This window comes from Cyprinodon tularosa, unplaced genomic scaffold (genome assembly GCF_016077235.1).
Source record: "Cyprinodon tularosa strain WSP-4 unplaced genomic scaffold, ASM1607723v1 ctg558, whole genome shotgun sequence".
Lineage (NCBI taxonomy): Eukaryota > Metazoa > Chordata > Actinopteri > Cyprinodontiformes > Cyprinodontidae > Cyprinodon > Cyprinodon tularosa.
Window position 1 is genome coordinate 72,807 of NW_024039294.1, and position 23,098 is coordinate 95,904.

The 23,098-nt window shown below is 38.6% G+C and overlaps 1 protein-coding gene across 4 annotated transcripts in view; it reads right to left on the bottom strand.

The window, feature by feature from the left end:
- The window catches only part of abcc3 (ATP-binding cassette, sub-family C (CFTR/MRP), member 3), a 101,799-nt gene that overhangs the window by 63,762 nt on the left and 14,939 nt on the right, over positions 1-23,098 (bottom strand). For all 4 annotated transcript variants that reach the window (XM_038305402.1, XM_038305403.1, XM_038305404.1 and 1 more), the window contains exons 2-3: positions 8,564-8,740; positions 2,878-3,003 (exon numbers count right to left, since the gene is read on the bottom strand). In XM_038305402.1, coding sequence (XP_038161330.1) covers positions 2,878-3,003; positions 8,564-8,740 — 303 coding nt within the window. The remainder of the gene's footprint in view (positions 1-2,877; positions 3,004-8,563; positions 8,741-23,098) is intronic.

A 23,098-nucleotide genomic window follows, 5' to 3' on the forward strand; every position in this document is an offset into this window, starting at 1 on the left:
CTTTTTCATGATATTCTAATTTTATGACCAGCACCTGTAGATGCTGTATTAGAGCGTAAATGGGAGACTTTTATTGTGAAATTCGCTCTGGGGTATGTTTTGAAAAGGTCCCTAGAGTCTAATAGAAACAAACTGGTAGAGTTTGGGTCATAATGCTGAGCCATTTGCATCAATTAATACACAAGTATAATATAGAGGCTTTTATTTTGTAGGGTCACTGGAGTCTTATTTTGAAAGTCTAGCATGGTTGTGTGTTGAGTAAAGTGGTCAGACCCAGCAGTGATATTTGATGACTTTCAAATCCTTAAATCACTCTTTTCCCCTGTTATTAGGGCAGTAGATGAAGCGGCAATGGGAGGCTTTTATTTTGAAATTTGCTGTGGGGTGTGTTTTGAAAACCCCCCTAGAGTCTAATTTTAAAAAAGTGGTTGAGTTCGGATCATAATGTTGACCCATATGCTGGGAAAAAAATATGAGTTTAATGTAGGAGCTTTTATTTTGAAGGGTCCCCGGAGTCTTATTTTGAAAGTCTATCAGGGTTGCATGTGAAGGGAAGGGTTATGGCCAGTAGTCATATTGTATCCACTTCCTAATGTTAAATCAGTGTTGTCTCCCTCCATTGGATTAAAATGTGCTGTTTAAAGTGGTGGAGGTAAAATCTCTTTGAAGCACGGTTACCTTGACGACGTTAACGAGCCTGTCAGTGAGAGAGAGAAACGCGCATCACTTTCGTTCCTTAGTTCTTAGGCTTTTTTGAATGGGATTATCAGCTCCGAACAAACGAGTGCTGAAGACAAACCGTAAATGGTATCTAAAAAATTCTTTCAGTCTAAGCGACATCTATCCTTTGTCTCCAATTGGGGTAACTTTCATGGCTGTAGCTCATTCATAACCTTAATGGGAAGGAGGAATAAAAAGGTTTGAGAAATCCTGCTGGTCTCATTGAATAACATGGAGTTCCACGGTAGAGCAGAACTCTCAAAAGCAAAACTTTCCCTCCGAACAAACGACCAGTGAGCCAAAACCGTAATAGGTATTCAAAAAATTCTTTCACCGTGAGCATCAGCCATCTTTGGACTACAACTGGTGTAACTTTCATATTTCTACAATATTTGGTCTAGGCGTGGTGACGATGTAAAAAAGTGTATAATTGTCAAAATCTTGATTTTGAGGTTCGGACAGATTTGTTACCCCCGAACAAACCTTTTTCCTAGCTAAACGATAAAAGATATCGACACACTTCCTTCAATGTGAGTGCTAGGAAGGTCTGAGGAACAACTTCAGCAAGGCTCATGTTGCTACATCGAACGGTGCCCAAATGGGAGCGATACGAAAAAGTCTGTTGTTTTGAATTTTCAGTTCGGATTTTCAGAGAGCTCTCATTGGATTTCTATTGGGGAAGTGTGGACTTCTTCGTGGTCTGGGCCAAACTGTCGGAAAACCGTAAATGCCACACAGATGAGAGTTACATTTCCTGAATCCTGACAAAAATCCCTACGTTTTGATGTTAAATTTATCTAGATAGAGTAAAAAATGAGCGAGTGAGTTGAAGCTGTTCGGCATGAGTGAAATGTTTGAAAACGCTAGAGTGGCACACTCTAGCTGCTGAACATTCCGTCCATAGACTTCCATTATAAATTTGAAAATCTGTAAAAATTGTTTAAAAGTTTGAAGCTTCACTGAAGCAAAACTGTAAAAGTTAGCTGAAAGCCGAGTTAAACAGTAATAGCAGAAAGATACGGAAACATTTTAAAAGTTGAATGGTGTTTCTAGCTGAAAGTATGCTGAAGTAGTTAAAGGGCAAAGTAGCTGAAGATTTAGTGGAATTTTTGAAGTTTTACATGTATTTCAATGGGCCAAAAAAAGTCATAAAAAGCTAAATATTTAAAAAAGTATAATAGCTGAAGTTACCAAAAGTCATAGCACACTAGCCCAGAAGAAGCTGAACGTTTTGATACCAAATTTGTTGAAATCGGATGAAGTATGAAGGAGTTGAAAGAGTCCGAAAAACGTACGGAAAGTGGAATAATAATAATAATAATAATAAAGAGAAACAGAAAAACAATAAGTGGGAATGCTTCCCACTTGATAATCTGTATGGACCTATTTATCCTTTATGAAGCATTCAGGTTTTCTGCAAAAAAAAAAAAAAAAACATAAAGCAGACATTTCTACAGTATGCAGCGAGGCTTTGGATCTCATTGAGGTATATTCAGGGCCTAAATACAACATGAAACACATAAATATGAATGTCCTATGAAATAAAAAACATGGAAAATAAGTAGATGTAATATTTATTTATATAAACTATTAAACAGTAAAATGTACAATGAATTAATAGAATTTCCCATTCAATAAATTCAAAAAACGTAGAATTATGAATTGAATAACTAAATATCATTTATAAGTGAAAGCTGTTTAAAAACAACTATAATTATTTGACTTGAAAAAGGAAGTATAGAATGGAGTAACGAAGGAAAAATGTATTTTTAGGCGGTCGGCAGCTGATCTAGACTAAGTTGTGAGCTCTAATTTACTGCTTCAATTAGAAGCTAAGGTGTCGCCTATTAAAACAGGATTCTTTTACCAGGTGACAAAATGAAATTCTTTACTATCCCCCATGCTATCCTGTTCAGGATGTTCAAAGGATGTCGGTTACTTTACTGGCTAAACATTGACAGGCAGGGTTAACAATGGGGGTAGTGATGCTGCTCTGATCTTTTATTACTGTAACAGCAAACCCTCACTATGTTCTTGCACTTTGAATTTTCATATGCAAAAACAACAAATAATCCCATCCTCCTGCGGGAAATCTACTTTCCTCTTTGTGTTTTATACCTGCAGCTATCCTACCAGGGTATGGCTGATCCTTCTTACCATGGTCATCCCGAGCACCAGCGGGGTGACGAAGTAGATGGGGGGCTGCGTGTTACCGGAGCGCAGCTCGTGGAACGTGTAGAAAAGGTCCGTCCAACACACGATCCAAAGGAACAAGCCGAACACCTGGGGAGGCAAAGAAAGAGCAGAGTGAGAACAGAAAATAAAGCTATTTAATCCTATAAAAACTGAAGAAAGTCGAACGCATTACAGAGCAGCAGAGAGGGTTTGGAATTTAACTCTTCAGAGCGTAAAAAAAATTATCATTTTGTCTAATTTCTGGGAGTGAGTCTGGTTGAGGGAAAGACATGTGGAAACTCAAAAAAATATTTCATAAAGAGCTTGGCTCCTCCAGTCCAACGTATTGGACTTTAAAAACAAAAATCTACGGGTAAGGAATTCAGGCATTTAGATCAATTCACATCTTATGAAGTGTTGGAAATTGTTTTTATCATTCAGGAAATATCCCATGCTAAGAGGGTTGGCCTCCAAAAAGGAACTAGAGATGATTATTTATACATTTATTGCTTCTTATTAACATCAACTAAACAGCACTTGGTCCAGAACACTGCAATAAAAGTCAAATATGAAATAAACAGAAGAAGTTTCATCTCTTCGTGTATCTGGACTGCTTATCTGATCATTGTTTAATTCACTTAAAAAAAAAAAAACAGGTTTTGACTTTCAGGGTCCTGCCTGGTGAAACTTTATTACCGAGCTGCTGAGGACCCACACTCCAGCCCTCAGCCGAAATATTTTTCATAAAAGATGTCTCCCTAAAGATCTTATCTTAAATATTGCAGGTGTTTATAACTAATCGCATCCTTTAATTTTTTTTTTTCTATTGTCATTCCAGTTGGAAATATATGTATGCAAACACCCGTGCTAACGTTCAAATGAACCATCACCTGATATCTAGACTGGCAGTAGCTGTATAGGTCTAAATTGGTGCCAATAGGTTAGTTCAAAACTTAAAAAAAATTTTTTTTAGAATTGAAACAAAAAAAAAATGTAAATATAAATAAAAAAAGGATTATTAGCTGAAAATGTATTTTTAAATTCACTGTGAGGGTAGGAATCAAATGTAATAAGGCTGTTAAATTATGACAGTGCAGAAATTCTGATATTGACAAAATTGTGCAGCATATTCAGCCAACTTTCTTGTTTCCGAAGCTCTCAAAGTAAAGCAGAGAAAAAATGCCAGACTGACAGCAGCTGCATTCTAACAGGATCATAAGTTTAGATCACAGAAGCATGTGAATTATTAAAACCAATTACATAATCATAGAATACTTCAAATTCCCACAGTTTGTGAAAGCAGCAACTAGGAAAACTTTGTTCAGGAGCCTAAAGCGTGATTTTAACCTGAAGAGACTTGCAAAGAGAAAAGCTGCAAGGTAACAGTCATATTCTTCAAAGTATTTCTATCTAAGGAAAACCAGCTGATGGCGAGGACTCATTGACTCGCTGCAATCCTTTGCAGTGAGAGGAAAACTTTTTTTTAACAGGAAGAAACCTCCAGCGGAACCAGGATCACTGTGAACGGCCATCTGCTGAGGCCCACTGGGGTTCAAAGAGACAGAAGCAGATAATGACATAAACAAAATAAGTTATTTGGCGATCAGGCCAAGGCAGAAGACTTTGATGCTGTGAATCAGCGTACTCTTGGATGAGTAACCTAGAATAGGATTGACGCTCGATGCCTCTGCCTGGTCTGGCGAGCCAAATTATATCATTTTAGCTTTCATGTGGAAAGAAAGGCTTCTCTAGACATGGAGTCCGGGCCTCTCACATGTGTCAAGCATAAACCGAGCTTAAGCTGTTAGTCGTCATCGTACATCTAGTTCCTGCCCACATACTGAGGGGACAGCAGTTTGAAACTAAAAGAAACAAATTCAAACTGAAAAAAAAAAATGAATCTAAAAAAGGAGATTTCATCTTTTTAATTGTTTATATTTTTCATTCAGTTTTAAAAAAATACCCTTTTAGTTTCAAATATTTTTTTTAGTTTCAAAATAGTTTTTCCATTTAAAGATGTTTTTCACAAACTTTGAGGCCCTTATTTAGCTCCATATTCTCACACTGCATACCGTATGTTGATCTTCTCATTGCTTGCTCTAAGGCACTTTTAATATTTCTACAAGCTTTTTTTTTGTGTGCCTTCAATACGGAAGAGGATCAGGGCCACTAAAAAAAAAAAATTTAACTTATTTTAAAATGTTATTTCAATATAATATGGGGGGAAAAGTCAAAATTGTGACTTTTTTTCTCAGAATTCTGACTTTAATCTTAGAATTCTGACCATGAAGGAAGAGATTGTAGTATGGAAGGGGATAAGGGCAACTGAAAAAAAGTAGTTAACCGATTTTTACATTTAATTTTAGTATAATATGGGGGGGAAAAAAAATCAGAATTCTCCTGCGGGAAATACACTATATTGCCAAAAGTATTTGCTCACCCATCCAAATTATTGGAATCAGGTGTTCCAATCACTTCCATGGCCACAGGTGTATAAATTCAAGCACCTAGGCATGCAGACTCTCAGGAGCTCAGTGAATTCCAGCGTGGAACTGTGATAGGATGCCACCTGTGCAACAAATCCAGTCGTGAAATTTCCTCGCTCCTAAATATTCCACAGTCAACTGTCAGCTGTATTATAAGAAAATGGAAGTGTTTGGGAACGACAGCAACTCAGCCACGAAGTGGTAGGCCACGTAAACTGACGGAGCGGGGTCAGCGGATGCTGACGCGCATAGTGCGAAGAGGTCGCCAACTTTCTGCAGAGTCAATCACTACAGACCTCCAAACTTCATGTGGCCTTCAGATTAGCTCAAGAACAGTGCGCAGAGAGCTTCATGGAATGGGTTTCCATGGTCGAGCAGCTGCATCCAAGCCATACATCACCAAGTGCAATGCAAAGCGTCGGATGCGGTGGTGTAAAGCACGCCGCCACTGGACTCTAGAGCAGTGGAGACGCGTTCTCTGGAGTGACGAATCGCGCTTCTCCATCTGGCAATCTGATGGACGGGTCTGGGTTTGGCGGTTGCCAGGAGAACGGTACTTGTCTGACTGCATTGTGCCAAGTGTAAAGTTTGGTGGAGGGGGGATTATGGTGTGGGGTTGTTTTTCAGGAGCTGGGCTTGGCCCCTTAGTTCCAGTGAAAGGAACTCTGAATGCTTCAGCATACCAAGACATTTTGGACAATTCCATGCTCCCAACTTTGTGGGAACAGTTTGGAGCTGGCCCCTTCCTCTTCCAACATGACTGTGCACCAGTGCACAAAGCAAGGTCCATAAAGACATGGATGACAGAGTCTGGTGTGGATGAACTTGACTGGCCTGCACAGAGTCCTGACCTCAACCCGATAGAACACCTTTGGGATGAATTAGAGCGGAGACTGAGAGCCAGGCCTTCTCGTCCAACATCAGTGTGCGACCTCACAAATGCGCTTCTGGAAGAATGGTCAAAAATTCCCATAAACACACTCCTAAACCTTGTGGACAGCCTTCCCAGAAGAGTTGAAGCTGTTCTAGCTGCAAAGGGTGGACCGACGTCATATTGAACCCTATGGATTAGGAACGGGATGTCACTTAAGCTCATATGTGAGTCAAGGCAGGTGAGCAAATACTTTTGGCAATATAGTGTAAGTCAGAATTCTGACAATTCTCTCATATTTTAAAAATCTGTTTACTTTTTTTTTTTCAGTGGCCCTAAATACTCTTCCGTACCTCTAAAATGGGCATCACTGCAAAATTCCACCATGGCTTTATAATAAATACTTTTAATTCCTTACATCTCAATAATTGGAATTTTCAAGTAGGTTCATTTGCAACAAGGGAAGGTGTGGCCTTAGTAAAATGACACGCCTGATTTGCCTTTAAAGGTGCCTTATAACTACATTTAAAACACAAAAGACCAAGTTAAAAAAGAAACAATATTCACCAACCATTTATACTGATAATGTTTACTTAGTCCTTTTCAAGCCACTAAATCTATTATTGTTCATGGTGCAATTGGCAGACATAAACATCTGTTGGCAGTAATTCATCATTCCCGTTTCAAATTGGCAGGTTTGCCAGCTTCAGCTTTATTAAACACAAACTTAAACTTAAACATACTGCAATCCAAGCACTTTTCCACTTCTTTACATCTCTCAACTGCAGAAATGCTGCCTCTGCTTGACTCTATTACTCTCTTGTTTACTCATTGCAAGCACGCTCAATGGCACACCTCCCATCAGTCGGTCTTGTTGCTGTTCATATAAAAAAAAGTGCTTAGGTTTACTAATAAATAAAGCTAAAACAAAGAGTGAAACAAAAATATAAAAGCCAACAGGGAACCACATGTAGATCAGAAGACTTCTGTTCAGTCCAGAGTGAGCAACTGGTGTAGAAATCCAGAAATTCCTTGTACTTGCCAGTGTTGCTTTAAACTGAATAAATCTGGACAATTAAGACTGTTAGTTTCTCTCATGTCAACTTTAATCCATTTATCAACACACTTGGAGTTCCACCCAGAGCAGCACAGGTGAACGAACTCACCAGCAGGAAAAGACAGGGCTGGAAAATATGTCACAACCACCTACAAACTGAGCTAAGGTAGCTAAGCTTTTCTAAACATCACCAGAGTTGGATCTTACTGAGCTGCGAGTAAAAGACACTCCTACTTCTTATCCAATTATAGAGAAAAGCTTAAGTGCTTCAGGGCCTGCCTTATAGCAAGGTTGGCAGTTAGTGGGCCCACCCCATCAGAAACACTGTGCTGTATAAGCAGAGATTGTATAAGAAATCAGCGGGTGAGTGGAAGTGCTCCGACCTCTGACCAGTGGGCAGGAAACCAAAAACTTCACATGTGTATCAATTAAACAGACCTTAGCAAGTGATAACCATGTTGAGAATGACACTTTTCATGCAGACGGTACGTGCCGTAGCTCTGTCAGTGTCAGTTTAAATCTAAGCCAGAGGGGACACAGAGATGAGAGAAGCTTTCGTAAAGGAAACCAGCTTCTTCTGTTAGCCAGGACATGTGTAAAAATCATGAATTCCAGAAAGGTTACTATATTATATACATTCAATCAATCCAATTCTGTCTAACTGAACATTATTCTGCTTAAAAAAAGGACACAGTAATCATGGTTACCTAGAAGTGTCCTAATCTAACCTTTCATTAAAACAGTCGGCCATAAAAAGATTTATGTGTATGCAGGGACGTAACCCCGTACAGCAGAGCTGCTGCCTGCCTGCTCTAACAGAAGGACAATTCTCCACTTCTTGTTTTTCTGGGAGGTCCCTTATCTTGTAAAATAGCCTTCACCAGTAAGATTACCACACAGACTGCAAGTAGGGGAAGTCTTTTCCTCAGCACAGCATTCCCACCAGTCACACTTTTCATAAAAGATGAAGACATGTTGTATAAATGTGGATAAACAGTGAAGGTTAGAATATCACAGCCATATTTAATGTATCAGAGAAAGATTTAATCTTCAGTTTAATCAACCAATTATAGTGAGGTGCAGGTTTTAAAAAGTAAATGTTGAGCTAATCTCAGGACTAGACTATTCAGAAATCCTCTTACCTTCTTTATTCACAACTAAACTTCTAATATTCAACAATCAATTAATAAAACATGCAGTTATCTTCTATACAAATGAAATCAAATATGATACAGGAGACAAATAACGACTTACTGTCTTGAACCTGTTCAATAGGGACATCATGATGTAGCCTCGGCTGCTCCTCTTTAGATAGTAGACGTAGATGGGGAAGGCCGCCCACAGGAAGATGCACGGCAGCCATGCCAGGACAGAGAGCTGGAAACACTCTGAGAGGTCAGGCCGGTCTGTGTGGAACGTCTCATTGGCTACCTGCAGAGGAACAACAACAAAACATGGTAATTATTCATTTGATCCCGCAGATTATCTGGTTCTGATGCTGGACAAACATCGTCTGAAGGGATTGCTTAGGTTTGTTGTCCTGTTTGGATGTACAGGTCTTCCAGGATTCCTCTTATTTTAGTTCCACTTATCTTTACCCAGACGTTCCCCGCTGCATAATGCAGAAACATTGTTCCCTGTTTGGTGGGAGCATGGGGCTCTAAGGTGTTTTGGAACACAGGCGTGTTTTCTGTACAGCCAGAATGAATCAAGTTTGTCTCTGGAGGTTGTATAGATTTATTACACTTTGATCAGCTTACAGTGGTGGACAAAGTACTCAACATTAGTACTTGAGTAAAAGTATTGATACTTATAGTCAATACTTACTCAACTACAATTAAAAGTTACTTGGTCAAACATCTCCTTAAACTGAAGCTTAAAGTCATAATTTTTTAAAACATTTAAGTATTCAAATGTCCATGCATTTAAAGGTACTTAAGAATTCAAAAATGCAAAATAAATCCTTCAATATCAGTACAATTCTGTATAACTTTCACACTAATTTCAAGGAGCCTTATAACTTTAAAAAGCGACTTGATGTAGTAATGCGTAGAACCACCTGCCTCAAATTCTTATAAAGAATAAAGAAGAACTTCTGCATAAAAATGCCCCCCCAAAAAAGGAAAGCTATTTTATTTTTTAAAAACAAACCCCAAAAACCCAACAAAAATGAAGAGTCTTGATTTGTCTCACACTTTCGCTATGGAATAGAGGTTTAAGGTTGAGTCTTTTGCCGCAAAGAAAAAACTACTCTGATTTGAGAACTCCTTGGCCACATGGCAACAACTAACACCTTATTAAAATTATAAACTACAAATAATATCTGTTCTGAGTTTCTCACATTTGGAGAAAGCCATGTAAATTTTTAAAACCAATTTCAGTCCTAAAGGCAACTATCTTACATGTTGAAATTGCATTTCAAAAAAGAAAATCAGCAGCAGCGGATTACAAAGCTAAGCTGAGCTAAAAGTAACAAGTAACTAGCGTATAAAGCTCTTATAGAGCTCTTATATGAACCTGCCAAAAACTCCAATGTAATTGTGAAAACAAAAGCTGTGAAACATGAACCTTTTAGAAGTGAAGCCCATAATTGCAACATTGAATCCTCATTTTGGCCTTTTGCTCCTCCAAGCATATAGAAGTTAAAAAAACTTTGACACGATAGGAAATATTCCAAAAGGTAAACGCTCTCAAGCGATGAAGTTGTGACTCACAGTTGAAAGGAGTCGGAACAATAGTAGAAAGAGGTGAAAGGTAAACATATCCCACGCTGCAGTCAGACGTGACCCCAACGCCGCTTCCCTGGACAAACACGTCTGAAGGCCCGATCACAGGCAGAACCAAGATAAACACAGCTGCCAACCTCCCCCACTACACAACCACTCCATCAGTGGGATCACGGCCACGGCCGAGTGCGAGCAGAAGTGCGCAGCGTGGAGCGGAGAGAAGAGCTACAAAGGTCCAACTCAGCGACCCATGAATCCTTGCAAGGAAAACATTTTGACTTCTTAAGTAAACTTGAGTACAGAATCTGTAACGCTTTAGTTTCAGATACAACAGTGTTCAGCAGAACAGAACCAATTCAAAGTGGATTTCCTGTGAGCAGAACTCCTTCCTCTGCGAGTCTTCTGTGTTTCCTGCATGGCTCGTAACAAAAGGCAGGACTAATCATGGCTTTCTTTCAAAAATGGCTTCCCCCCCCCCATCTTTGATAAAGATTGGTGCCCGTCTATAAGGTTCATCCACCTTCCGGAAGCTTCTGAGGTAAATGTCCAAACCTGTGAGGCCTAAACAGAAGATCTGAGATTAAATTAGACCCCATCTACCTAGTAATACATTATATTTAGCGATATCGCCATAAAACACTCTAAATAAAAATATATGGTTCATTCATTTAACAAAATTTAAAATCGCCTTTTTCATTTCAAATCATAGTTTTGCATTCATTACTTCATGTTGGCCTTTCATACACTAATAGTTTAAATATAAACAGTTTAAATATAAACAGATTTGAACCCCGGAAGCCCAGTTTATGCTACTTTTACCGTTTTAAATAAACTAAAACCTTCATTGTTTTGATTTTCCAACTTTAAAGTGTCGATAAAGGATTTTTTTTAACTCAAAATTAGCCTTTTCCTTTGCTTTGACCTGCATTCACCTTGTTTATAGGGTAGTGACATCACAGTCATGCAAGGCTAAGCCAGGATGTTGGTAGGTAAATGAACTGACCTGCTGACCTCCTGAACTACTTCTATAAAAAAAAAAAAAGAAAAGAAAAAGGCTTTTGCACCATGCTACACAAAATCCATCAATTCGGGGAAACAACAAAGCTGTTACCAAAGAGAAGTTACTGAGAGGAACCTGACAACAAACACTGACAATGTTGCTCTACTGATTTTAATCACAACATAATCAAATGTTTTCTCCTTTCAGAGGGACATCAAAAAAATGATGGGTTATGAGATCTTAAAGAATTAACTCATGTTTGCACGCTACCACACCACACAGTTCCTGATTACCAGATTAATAGATGTAAAAACATGAGGCAAACCGTTGCAGCTCTCAAAGTTGAAGCAGTAAAAAATAAAAATGTTAACTTATTTATTTGACTATATATATATATATATATATAAACCTATGCAGATAAAACTGTAATTAATAATTAAATCATCCATTCATGATCATGAACACAACTTCTTATTTTACAAAGGATTAAAATCAGCTTCCTTTAAACATGATTCTGTGTCTGCATCCCCAATATGGAACAGTTTATACCAAATTATTAGTACTGGGGCACTGTGATTGTTTTATTCATGCAGCATGAGAAAGCAAAGGGAAAGTAAATCTGAAATGAACCTTTTTTTTAAGATAAAATGTAAAAAATTAAGGCTGATTTATACTTTGAAAATAGGTCGTCTGCGTGTGTGACGTGGTGAACGCAGGGACGTACCCGCCCCTTCTGCAGACACTCTGGTGCACATCACCCAAATTGTAGGTGAGCGCAGACCGGAGGCCTCTGATTGGTCAAATCTACATCCGCATTTCCTCCTTGGTATCTTACTGGTTTGTTTTGTTTGTATGACCTCGATTGCAGAAAACGACCCGTGAAGTTGGACCAGCTAGAAGAGCGAGGTGCGCGAGAACGCTGGGACCCTTTTTCCACCTGGATCCCCGGTCTTTTCTGCCCTCATGTCCCTCCGTTGTAGGACAAACTTGCCCCCATTTTTCACCCCCTCTACCGTATCTAGACCCACAGCTAGTTTGTGAGTTTCCCCTTTTGTGTTCTGGAATAACATAGCACAGACCATGCTTCAATATTGAGCATAAATCTAAAACATGTGCGTCATACCTGCGACAAGCTCACTGCGACACACTGCTGCAGCTCTTAACTGTGCAATTTATTTTTTATTTTTTGTGAAGTGCTTAAATATCTTAGCTATTAGTGTTTCCACCATGGATTGAAATGAGACAACGATAGTAGAATTTTCCTATGGTTGAAAATGTTTACATCTCAGCCTCCATCTTGAGGAATATAGATATGTTATACAGCAAAACTTGGAAAGGGGAAGCTGCAGCGACGTGAGGTGATAGCATTCCTTTTTCGCACCTACACTGGAAAAAAATCTAAATCTAGATTAGTAATTTTTTCTTAAAATAAGTGCATTTGTTCTTGGATTAAGGAGGTAAAAGAGACAGTTTGCCAATGGAACAAGACAATTTACATTTAAAATAAGAAAACACTATTGCATTGTCTTATTTCAAATGCATATTATCTAATTATCTTAAGAATAAAAATACTCATTCCATCTCATTTACCCACTCAAATTAAGGGTAAATACACTTTTCACTTAGCTATTTCTAGATTGTTTTCCCTGTGTATATAAACATGTTTAGGGTTAGTGGCCATTTAACAGCAATGTGTTTATTAGTTTAAACAAGTAATTCAAACTTCATAAGGGGCCTTTTAGGATAACAATCCCAAAGTAATTTAACAGAGAGTAAAACACAAGACATACAAAAGATACAATAAAATGTGCTGGTTCAACAATTATTAGCTGAATGGTTCTGACATACCACAAAGAGATGAGGTGTAGATATAGTAGTTTACGAGCTTTTAACTGGAGTATTTCTCCCTTTTTACAACCTTGCAGCAGAATAACAAGCTGAGATGATCTGGTTAAATTAAGGTGACCAGATTTCTGAAATTCAATTTGGGACATTTCCTGCTCGTAGATAAAAAGAAAGACATATAATCAACATTAAAATAGGAAACAGGGACAGTGATCCTTTCATCCATTTTTACATATTTATTAATATTTAGACAACAAAAATCAAGTGTAAAATCCAGGAATGTCCCTCTACTATTTCCTAAGATTGATAAAATGAATCAATAGATAAGTGTTTATTAGTGCCATCTGGTCATTCAGTCTTCTCTGCCTTCTTCCTTCTCCATCTTCTATTTGTAGCTGACTTCTACCTGCTCTCTGTTTTACTCTAAGTAGATTTTTCCTCCGCTCTCATTCAATTATTCTTTCTATCAATCTCCTAATCTTCTTCCTCTTCTATCAGTCTTACACTAATCTAATCAGACATAATACAATCAAAATCCAGTAACGACAGATCGGTAACAAAAAAATAATTCTTATATATTACCAAAAACTAAGGCCGTTTATTTAAATTATTGGACGCAAACTATTGGCGCTTCAACATACCATGAAGCACATTTCTCATCTCGGTTAAATTATTTCTTTTATACTAAGAGGCTTAAAAGTTTCATTAAATCCAATCACAACTTAAAAAATTAATAAATTCTTATCGCAGGCTGCATGGATGAAGAGGAGCTGATTTTGGATCTTTAGGTGGAGAACAAACCAATTTTGTATGATTCTAATTATGCTATTTACAAGAGATCCACAACGAAAAGAAAGGTTTGGACAGAAACGTTAGATTGATGATGATGGTGAGTTTTAATTAATTCATTAAATGAAACATTAATTTCTGCATGTTTTGCTCCTATGAATTTGATAATAATAGTGTTGCGCATGCTCTTGTTGAGCACCGAGGAAGTCAGAGTGGAAAGACGGGAGGAACAGCGGAGGATGCAGGGTTTGCTTTGCGCAGGCGGATATTGGGGACGTCTGGTCAATGTAGGTTAACTAGCTTTATCTCAGCTTAGTAGAGACATGTTGCTATTACTGAAGCTACATGGGGCAAATTATAACAAGTTTCCTTAAGAAGTGATCAATCGCTCTTTTTTCATTTCGTTTCTACGTCAAGACAGTTGAGCTGTTTTAAACAATGGAAATATTTCCAAAAGGTCACATTTTTTTCTACATAAGAGAGACCTAAGTGTAGGGTAGTGCTCAGGTAGGGTTTCCAACCGTCCCTTGAAAAACGGAATTGTTCAGTATTTAGAAATAGAAGAACCTGTCCCGTATTTAGTGGAAAAGGAGCGAATTTTGTCCCGTATTACTGTGAGAGTAAAAAAATAGTCAGTAAAAAGCTAATGGAAAATGAAGAACAAGGGCATGTTAGATACAAAACTTGCCGTAAACTTATTCCTGGGCCCTGTGCTGCGTTGGGACCAGTGAGCTGACAACATATATGTAAGGATCCAGAATACTCTCATCCCATTGGTCGAGCCAAGTGTTGCTCATGGAGAAGATAGCGGGAGACAACAGAGCAGCAGCACTCAAAGACAAAACTCCTCACTGCTGCAAGAGCTCTGAGGAAATACAAGTGGAAAAAGCAGGCTGTCGCCACATTATGTGGCATTGAGCTAAAGATTTTTTTACAACAGTAGCCTACAGTCATTGCATTTAAGGCACAAATATGTTTAGTTTGCACAAGCTTGCTATTGCACCAAAAATGTGCACTATTTATTTATCGTTTTGTATTAATTTTTATAGTTTGAAGTTAACACTTTATAGGGCACTCTATGAAAGACTTTAAATATCTAAATTAAGTCATTTTCTCTTAAAATAAGTGCATTTTTTCTTGAACTGAGCAGGTAAATTTGACACTTTGCAAATGGAATAATAAAATTTAGTACATTTAAAATAAGGAAAAAGAGTGCAGTCTCCTATTCCAAGTGCATAATATCAAATAATCTGATTTTAAGGATGATTTAAAATTTAAAAATGCTTCTTCCACTGGGAGATTTACTTATTTACCTACTCCAATTAAGGGTAAATACACTTATTTGAAGACATTTTCACTAATTTTTAGATCATTTATTTAGTGTGTTATTGGAATCCAGCCCGAGACCTTATTATCTTTGTGGGGGGGGTTCAATTTCTAAAGGGTATGCAAGTGATCAAAAATGGTTACTTGCCCTATAAAGGGTTAAGCAGGACAGGCTTAAGTTTAAAATACTTATTTTATTTAGCAAGGTTTGTTATTTAGTATTAAAGTGAATTGCTGGATAATAATTTGTTTTCCATGTGCTCATGTCACTCACAAATATGCATCTAGTTCAATACAGATTTGAGTCAAATAGTCAAAATAATCATTTCACACACAAAGGGGGGCTAAAAAAAAATAATTCAGCCAGGAGGGGTAAAGGCAATCGGATCAGCTGGCACTCACGGGAGGTGTCCCTTTTTTTCCAGGGAGTTAGCAACCCTATGCTCAAGCAGCTAACTGGCAACAACAACATGCATGGCTACCTTCTTAACACATTTCTCTGGTACCTAACATATCTTTACAGAGCAGGACTTTCTGTAAACTAGTATGTTTTTTATATAATTCTCTTTAAAATGAGTTTTAATCATCATTAGGATCCCTTCCCATGCCCCTTTTATATTCTCTTAAAGGTACACAGCAATTTGTATGTAGATGTAGCTGATGCCAGCTGAAGGAGCCTGGTAAAAACACAGCTTTCCCTTTCAGCTCTGCTCTCTCCTAATCATAATAGATCAAAAACAATAGCCTCATGCTGTCTTGCTTCATTTAGCTCCAACTCCATCCTGCCATCGTTCATTACCAGCATCCTTACTGTACCTTAACTCTTTTCAATCGGGGCAGAAACCAAGATTGATTAATACATCTAATTAAAAAGACGGAAAGCACATGTATTTGCACCATTTAGTGAAGCCTAAAATTTCATATACTTTGTTTTTTTACAAACAAGCCTGTTAGATATAATTTTCTTTACATTTTACCAACAGATGTACAGGGTTATGGAGATTAAGCTGAGATTTTGATCTTTTTTTTTGTAAAACTATTAGGATATATTAGGATCATAAATAAGGAAAAGAACTAGCTGTAAGCTGTGAGCTGAAGCAGCTTCAACGTCTATGAAGTCATGCAGCTGTTGTACAACCCCGCCCTTCATTAAACATCAGATGCAAAAGGTGGCATTCTGCCAAAGCTCATCAACTTTGGGGTTTCGATCGGTGGTGTGAAAATATAATTAAGATTTTGTAATTTCTAGTAATATCAAGTTGCAGAGTTGAAATTAAAGAACCATGCACAAAAAGAGAACTAATGTACAACTCCGAAAAATAATATGGGGGATAAATAAATGTTTTATTTACATTTGATCCTCAGAAAGGGGAAGCTCCTTTTGGCTCACAATGAACATGGACTGCTCTGGCAACCACTGGGAGTTCACAAAAGAACTGAAACCTGATCTTTTCCAGTAAAAGACATGGAAGAGCAAAGTGTAACAGCCACTGGCACCTTTCTCATTCCTCCTCCCGTTGCTATGAGATGAAGAGGACACAACCAAGCTACAGCTATTTCCTCCCAGCGAGTGTTTATTCCTCTGACGAAGGGTTGCATAGCACGCAGGTTTATACACAGGAAGATTACACTGAAATATATCTTAAGATTTTCCATTTCTGTGAAGGGGTGCCAATTATCTGGTAACTTAGCAACTATGCTATCAATCCATTTGTGCACATGATAAAGGCAAACCCCTCTGCAATACTTTCCAAATGTTGTTAGGGAGAAGTGGCATTGTGACAAAAAAAATAAAAAAATCTAATCAATTTTCTATGTACCTGCGTAGGAAATCCAATATTTGCTTCTTGTTTCAGACTTTGCTGTTTGATTTTCCCTCATTATGCCATTGTCACAAATTAACCAGCCGGAAATGCAAGCAAATAATTGTGTGCTTTGATATGACATGTTGTGAACTGGAGCCAAATCAATAAATTTAACTGAATTAAGTCTTTATGTAAAATGGATCTAAAGCTTTGTCAATATTGACAACTTTTTTTCAGTGGTTTGGTTTATTTTGTAACAGAAAGAGCTTAAAAGCATTCAAACCGGTCACTGCAAACCAATGAGACAGAAGGGTCTGTTTATTAGTCAAGTGTGTCCGGGGAGGGAAGATGATGTAGAAGTATAAAATATGAAGAGTTTAATCATAACATTAGAGTGTTTCTCTGTGCTTTATCAGGCAAAAAATTTGAGAAATTATTCTGAGAACCCATCGAGAGGACGTCCTTCGGTGGAACAGTGGTTAGCCCACAGAGCCCATGTATGAAGGCCTTAAAGGGGTCCTAGAATGCAAAACCGAGTTTCCATTGTCATAGATAAATAACGATAGTTCAGTGGGTGAAATGGACGTACAGAGAAGTTTAAAAGTTTGTGCGACAACGGAGGGACATGAGGGCGAAAAAGAGCGGGGGATCCAGGTGGAAAAAGGGTCCCAGCGTTCTCGCACACCTTGCTCTTCTAGCTGGTCTAACTTCACGGGTCGTTTTCCACAATGGCGGACATACAAACAAAACAAGCCGGTAAGGTACCAAACAGGAAATACGGATGGTGTAGAGTGGATGTAGATTTGACCAATCACAGAGGTGGAGAGGTGCAGCAGGTTGTCTGCGGAGGGGATGGGGATGTCTCTGCGTTCACTGTGAATCCTAAGCACACGATCTGGTTTCGAAGTATAAATCGGCCTTTAGTCCTCGACGCGGCCGACGCGGGTTCGAATCCAACCTGTGGTCCTTTGCCGCATGTCTTTCCCCCTCTCTCATACCCCCTTTCCTTTCAGCCGAATGTCCAAAAAAAGAGCCACTGGTAGGGATGGGGATCGAAACCCGGTTCTATCAAGGACCCGGTTCCACTTTTTTCAAAACCCGAAAATCAATAACGTTTGGGCTTATCGATACCACTATCGAGTCTGGTCGTTTTTTTTTTTCTTTCTCCCGGAGGTCCTGTAACTCCCTCGAGTCGCGTCACAGCATTTAAATCTAATCGATCCAATCACTGCAGCATGTCCACCAATGTTTTGGAATGAAATTGTAAGCAAACAGATATTAAAAGTAAAACAAGGCTCGTGAATCGAGGATGGCTGAACGGACGAAAAGGTCAAAAGTTTGGCTTCATTTTACCAAGCTCAAAGATAAAGAAGAAGCGAAATGCAACTTATGTTGCAAAATCATCTCTTGTAAAGGGGGGAAAACAACCTCAAAGGCCAAGCACATTAGTATTGTGCATCAAATAAAGGCCAAATGCAGTACCTTCGACTGTCTCCGGGTTGAAAAGACTCCTCCTCCTCCTCCTGCTGCTGCCGCCGCACCACAGTCGGGCCAGTCTTCATCATCCACTCAGAGTACCACTGGTAAGCGCGCACACAGACTTTGTAGCTTGTCCGGTCAGTTAAAAATAGTAATTGTGAAATCCGTGTTGTAATCGGCAGCATACAAGCTAGTTAGCTTGAAAAGTAAATAAAGTTTCAGACGTGCTGCGTGATGATGTGTTCAGATTGGCTCAGTAAAACGACAATTAGGTTATCATGATGCATTTAAGTGTAACGTAAAGAAAAGGGAAATTGAGTTTTTGGCGAGAAACATGAGTAATACAGTTGTATATATTTTAGAATATATAATTAAACTACTGATGCCAACATTTATTAAAAATTACATTTAATTTAAAATAAAATTATTTATTTGGTAAATATTTTCCTAATCTCTAAAAACATGATGAGAAATGACAGACATGTTAATTTTTCTGCAAAAAAATACCTGTTAATTTATGAGCTGATATTTTATTTCCTTTTGTGTGACACAGCATATTATTTATTTAATTTATACACATTATGACATTTTATTTTTCATTTGGTGCTGCTGATATATTGTAGTTAGTTTTATGTCATTTCGAAGTGGCCTATTACATTAGCCATGTTTACTGAAGGCTAGAAACGTTTTTGTTATGCTCACTTGTTAAGCAATAAAAGCAATACCAGTTCTGTTAAAAACATATTGTCGCATCGTCTTTCCACCAAATAACAGAAAAGTATCGATAGTGGTCAGTGGCGGCTGGTGAAAAATATTTTTGGTGGGGCTGATATAGCCTAGTGTATGTCTCCAACTAATCCGGAATAAGAATTCAAATAAACAATTGGACAATACATACAATTTAACAGTAATGATTTAATTTACTATATAATAACAGTAACAGTGATGATTTGGGTCACTGTGACGGGGTTCTTTGGCCTCCAAGAATCCAGGCTCAGTCGGGTTACCGGTGTTGGTGATTTATTGTGCTCAAAAACTCAAAACAGGGTTCAAAAGAAACTAAACATGTACAAGATACTCTGGGCCTCAGCCTCCCTCCAGTTACCAGCAATGTAACAAAGAAACAGAAAACAAAAATTGCAGCTTTTCTTCCCACAGCCCTCATTAAATAGTTTAAGCCCCTCACCTCAGGCTCTCTTATTTCTGATTTCTTCTCATTAATCAGTTTTGTCCATATATTACCTCCACAAACAATTGATGTACAAAAACAAATAATTTTTACAACTTAATTCTTTTACACAGATTCATTGACTTATTCAATTACACCAAACTGGGTTTGAACCCAGCAAAGACGCAGCCAGACTGAAGATGACAAGTCCCCATAGCATAAACATGCACACACCCACACCCCCACACACCCACACACATACACACACACACACGCACGGCTAACCCCACTGAAATATTAAGTGTGCACCCTCAATATGCCAGCAGGTAACCAGGAATAGCTTGTGTGTTTTAAGTTCATGGAGCTACTGGTCTCAGCGCGAGTGTATTGGTCCTCACAAACACAGTATAACAGGAATGTGTGTGTGGTGCGCAAAGTTAGAGAGGTTGTTTTAAGCGACGAGGTGGATTCGTCACAGTCACAATAACCATGACATGAAATGTTCATATCCTACAACAGGGATATTCTTCTGGCAAACGGGTAGATAAATAAGGATCTCACCGAATTTGGTGGAAGCTGCATCTCGTTCGTTACATTCGCCATCTTCCCTCTAACTGTCTGCACCTGCGCTTGGGTTCAGAAGCCTGTAAAAGTGCAGTATTTTCAGCGCCCCAAGACCATAAAGTTCCGAGACGCTGATTGGCCATTAAATTCACCTAGCAATAGTACATGATTGACAGATTCTCTGCAAATGTGGGTCAGTCTGATCAGCGCCCCCAGAACAGAGACGGTAGGAGTCTGTCTGTGGAAATCCACAAATTAATGACAGTAGATAGCGAAATGTTGTTTATATAATTTGTTTTGCTTATAGGTACACAGTCTAGAGAGTAAAACTGACATTTATGAGTTAATTTCTAAAAATATATTTTACGTTTCTCTCTTCTTATCAGGGAGGGCGGTGCCCCAGCGCCCCCTATGGGCCGGCCGCCACTGATAGTGGTATCGATAAAGACTCGGATCGATAAGGAGTATCGATAAAGGTATCAATATCAATAAATATTAACGATCCCCATCCCTAGCCACAGGTGCAGTAAAAACTCAAAAAAAAGTCTGCCATCAGATCCCACTAACACCATAAAGGTTTGTTTGTTTTTTGGTGTTCTTGAGATGTTATCATCTACTCGAAGGCACCACCATTGATAAAAAACAAAGCACAATCTGGTTAACACAGACAAAACACCTAATGTGTGAAAACAGTCTTAAGCAGAAATAACAAAAAGAAATTTCTGCTGAACAGTAGTTGAGTGTGAAAAGGCTTTAATGCTAATGTCATAGACCGTCTTACTGATGTGAATTAGTTCACAAACATTTCATACACATCAACGTTGGTCTGCTTCACACTGATATCTGATGCAAGCGTTTATATGGTGGGAAACTCTCAGTTCTCTGTAGGTCTGTTAGTTTTTAAAGAAATAGCTTTGGTAGCTAGTAGTCAAGATTCACTGCAAACTGATTATTGAACATGTTTTGTTGTAGAGATCTTGAGATTAAAGGCAAACTTCTACACTGGTATTACCAGGCCCTCAATTTGGCCTTAGCTAAGGTCCCAACTTTCCTAACTTAACTATGACATTCCATTTTAAAAGCTCCCAAAGTATAACAACAGGAGCTGCAAATGAATATGTTCTCTGCTGGAGAAGATGAGTGTCATGGATTCTTCTAGATTTGTGCTTGGCCAGCATGTGACCTTGTCAGCCCGATGTGCTACTCTAATAACTAAAGCCATTGATTTAAAAGAGCCATTTCCTCCTCATCAAATGCAAGCTGGGTGGCAAACAGTAATCTCTTTACATATCTGCTGTCATTTCACATGGAGTGCAATTCCAGCAATCATTTATGCCATATCAATTTAGACTAATTTTAAATAAGAATGTCCAAACCCAAACATTGCCTTCGTGTTCTAGACTCTTTAAAGGTACATAGTCAGTCTATTTATAATTTTTAAACTGTATATGCCTGTAACTCACAATCTTTTGCCAATATATTGACAAATGTTATGATAAGTATAGCCACTCTGTGTATATTACTATTACAACACCAAGTGACCAGGATTACATCACTGGACATTCGTATAATTGTTCAACAAGTTGAAGCAGTGCAGGCGAGTGTATGGAGTGAATCTTCTGCCAAAACATTGCATACAAAAAAGCATGTGCACAAATAAATCGTATTGTTCACAAATAAAACTTGTTTTTCAAACTGTCCTTAAATGTTGCACACACACAAAAAAAAATAGTTTTACAAGCCAGACTCTAACGTTGCACTCAAAATATACCTTATAAATTAAAAATGTAAAAAATTCAAAGTCAAGAGTATAAAAGGCGCAACAAGATGTTTGAAAGCAAGAGAAATCACTATGACTGTTGAAATAGGCTAAAGTTATATCTGTAGCTAAGGCGGTATTCCGATGTTGCTGCAAAATTGATAAATACATGTAAGCATCAATCAATCCATTCATCCATCCATCCATTTTCTTTGGCTTTAACAGGCGCCGGGTCGCGGGGGCAGCAGTCTAAGCAGAGATGCCCAGACTTCCCAATCCCCGGGACCCAGAGGCGACACCAGGCCAGCTCAGAGACTTATTCCCTCCACCGTGTCCTGGGCCTTTTGCGAGGCCTCATCCAGGACAATATTTGTATATGAACATATACAGCACTCACTTTTTTATCTATAAATTCAAGTTTGGTAGCTGGGAAAAAACATCTCAATATATAGTGAAATTGTAATATCCTGATAATAATGTATTTTGCCCCAAGTATTGTGACACATATCGTATCGCCACACTCATGCTAATACTCACCCCTACAGGGCAGATTAGACTGATAAGTGTGCAACCACACACATAAAATGTCGCTTGGGTCTGGTCGCGAATCAGTTTTGCTAGTATGCTTCTGCACCGTCGGTCTGGAATTTCTAGGGACGCACAGCAGTTTCCCGCCAAAGCGAAAGGGGGAGCCTACTGGAGAACTCGCAAGGACTTCGGCGGATAGTCACGAGGACTTAGGCGGAGCCGCCGGTAGTGTTTGTCTTCCAAAACAACAATGGCTGAACCTACTCTATTAACCTTTCGTCGTAATTTTAGTTGTTCCTAGGTTTTTAAAAATGGCACGCCCCCGCACCGAATCGAGAAGGACGACCACACAGACAGCCGGAAAGGCATACCAAGGACCAATCATAGCAGCCTTTTGGCTCCGCACTTCCACTTGAGGTCGGCGCGAGTTTGCAACCGTCCGACACATAGTCAGGATTTTTTTGAGGTGCAGACAACAATCTCTGCGTGGTGCACAGAGACAGATTCAACGGTTGCAGAGGCTATGCTTCAGAAGCCTAAATTGGCCTTACTCCTTACCGTCTTGGATTAACCTCTGGGAGAAACAAATGCCTATTTTCTTGTTATCAATCACAGGATTCTGGAAGCATATGAGCTACAAAAAAACTTACCAAACAACACAAACGCAATGAGTTCGATGAGAGGGTCGGACATTTGTCAAAGACAGACTGTCGCCTGCATTGTTTTGTCTAAAGATAACTACTGAACAATCAATAAACTCAGAGTAATCAGAGACGGTTCTTCTTGACATGAATGTCTGC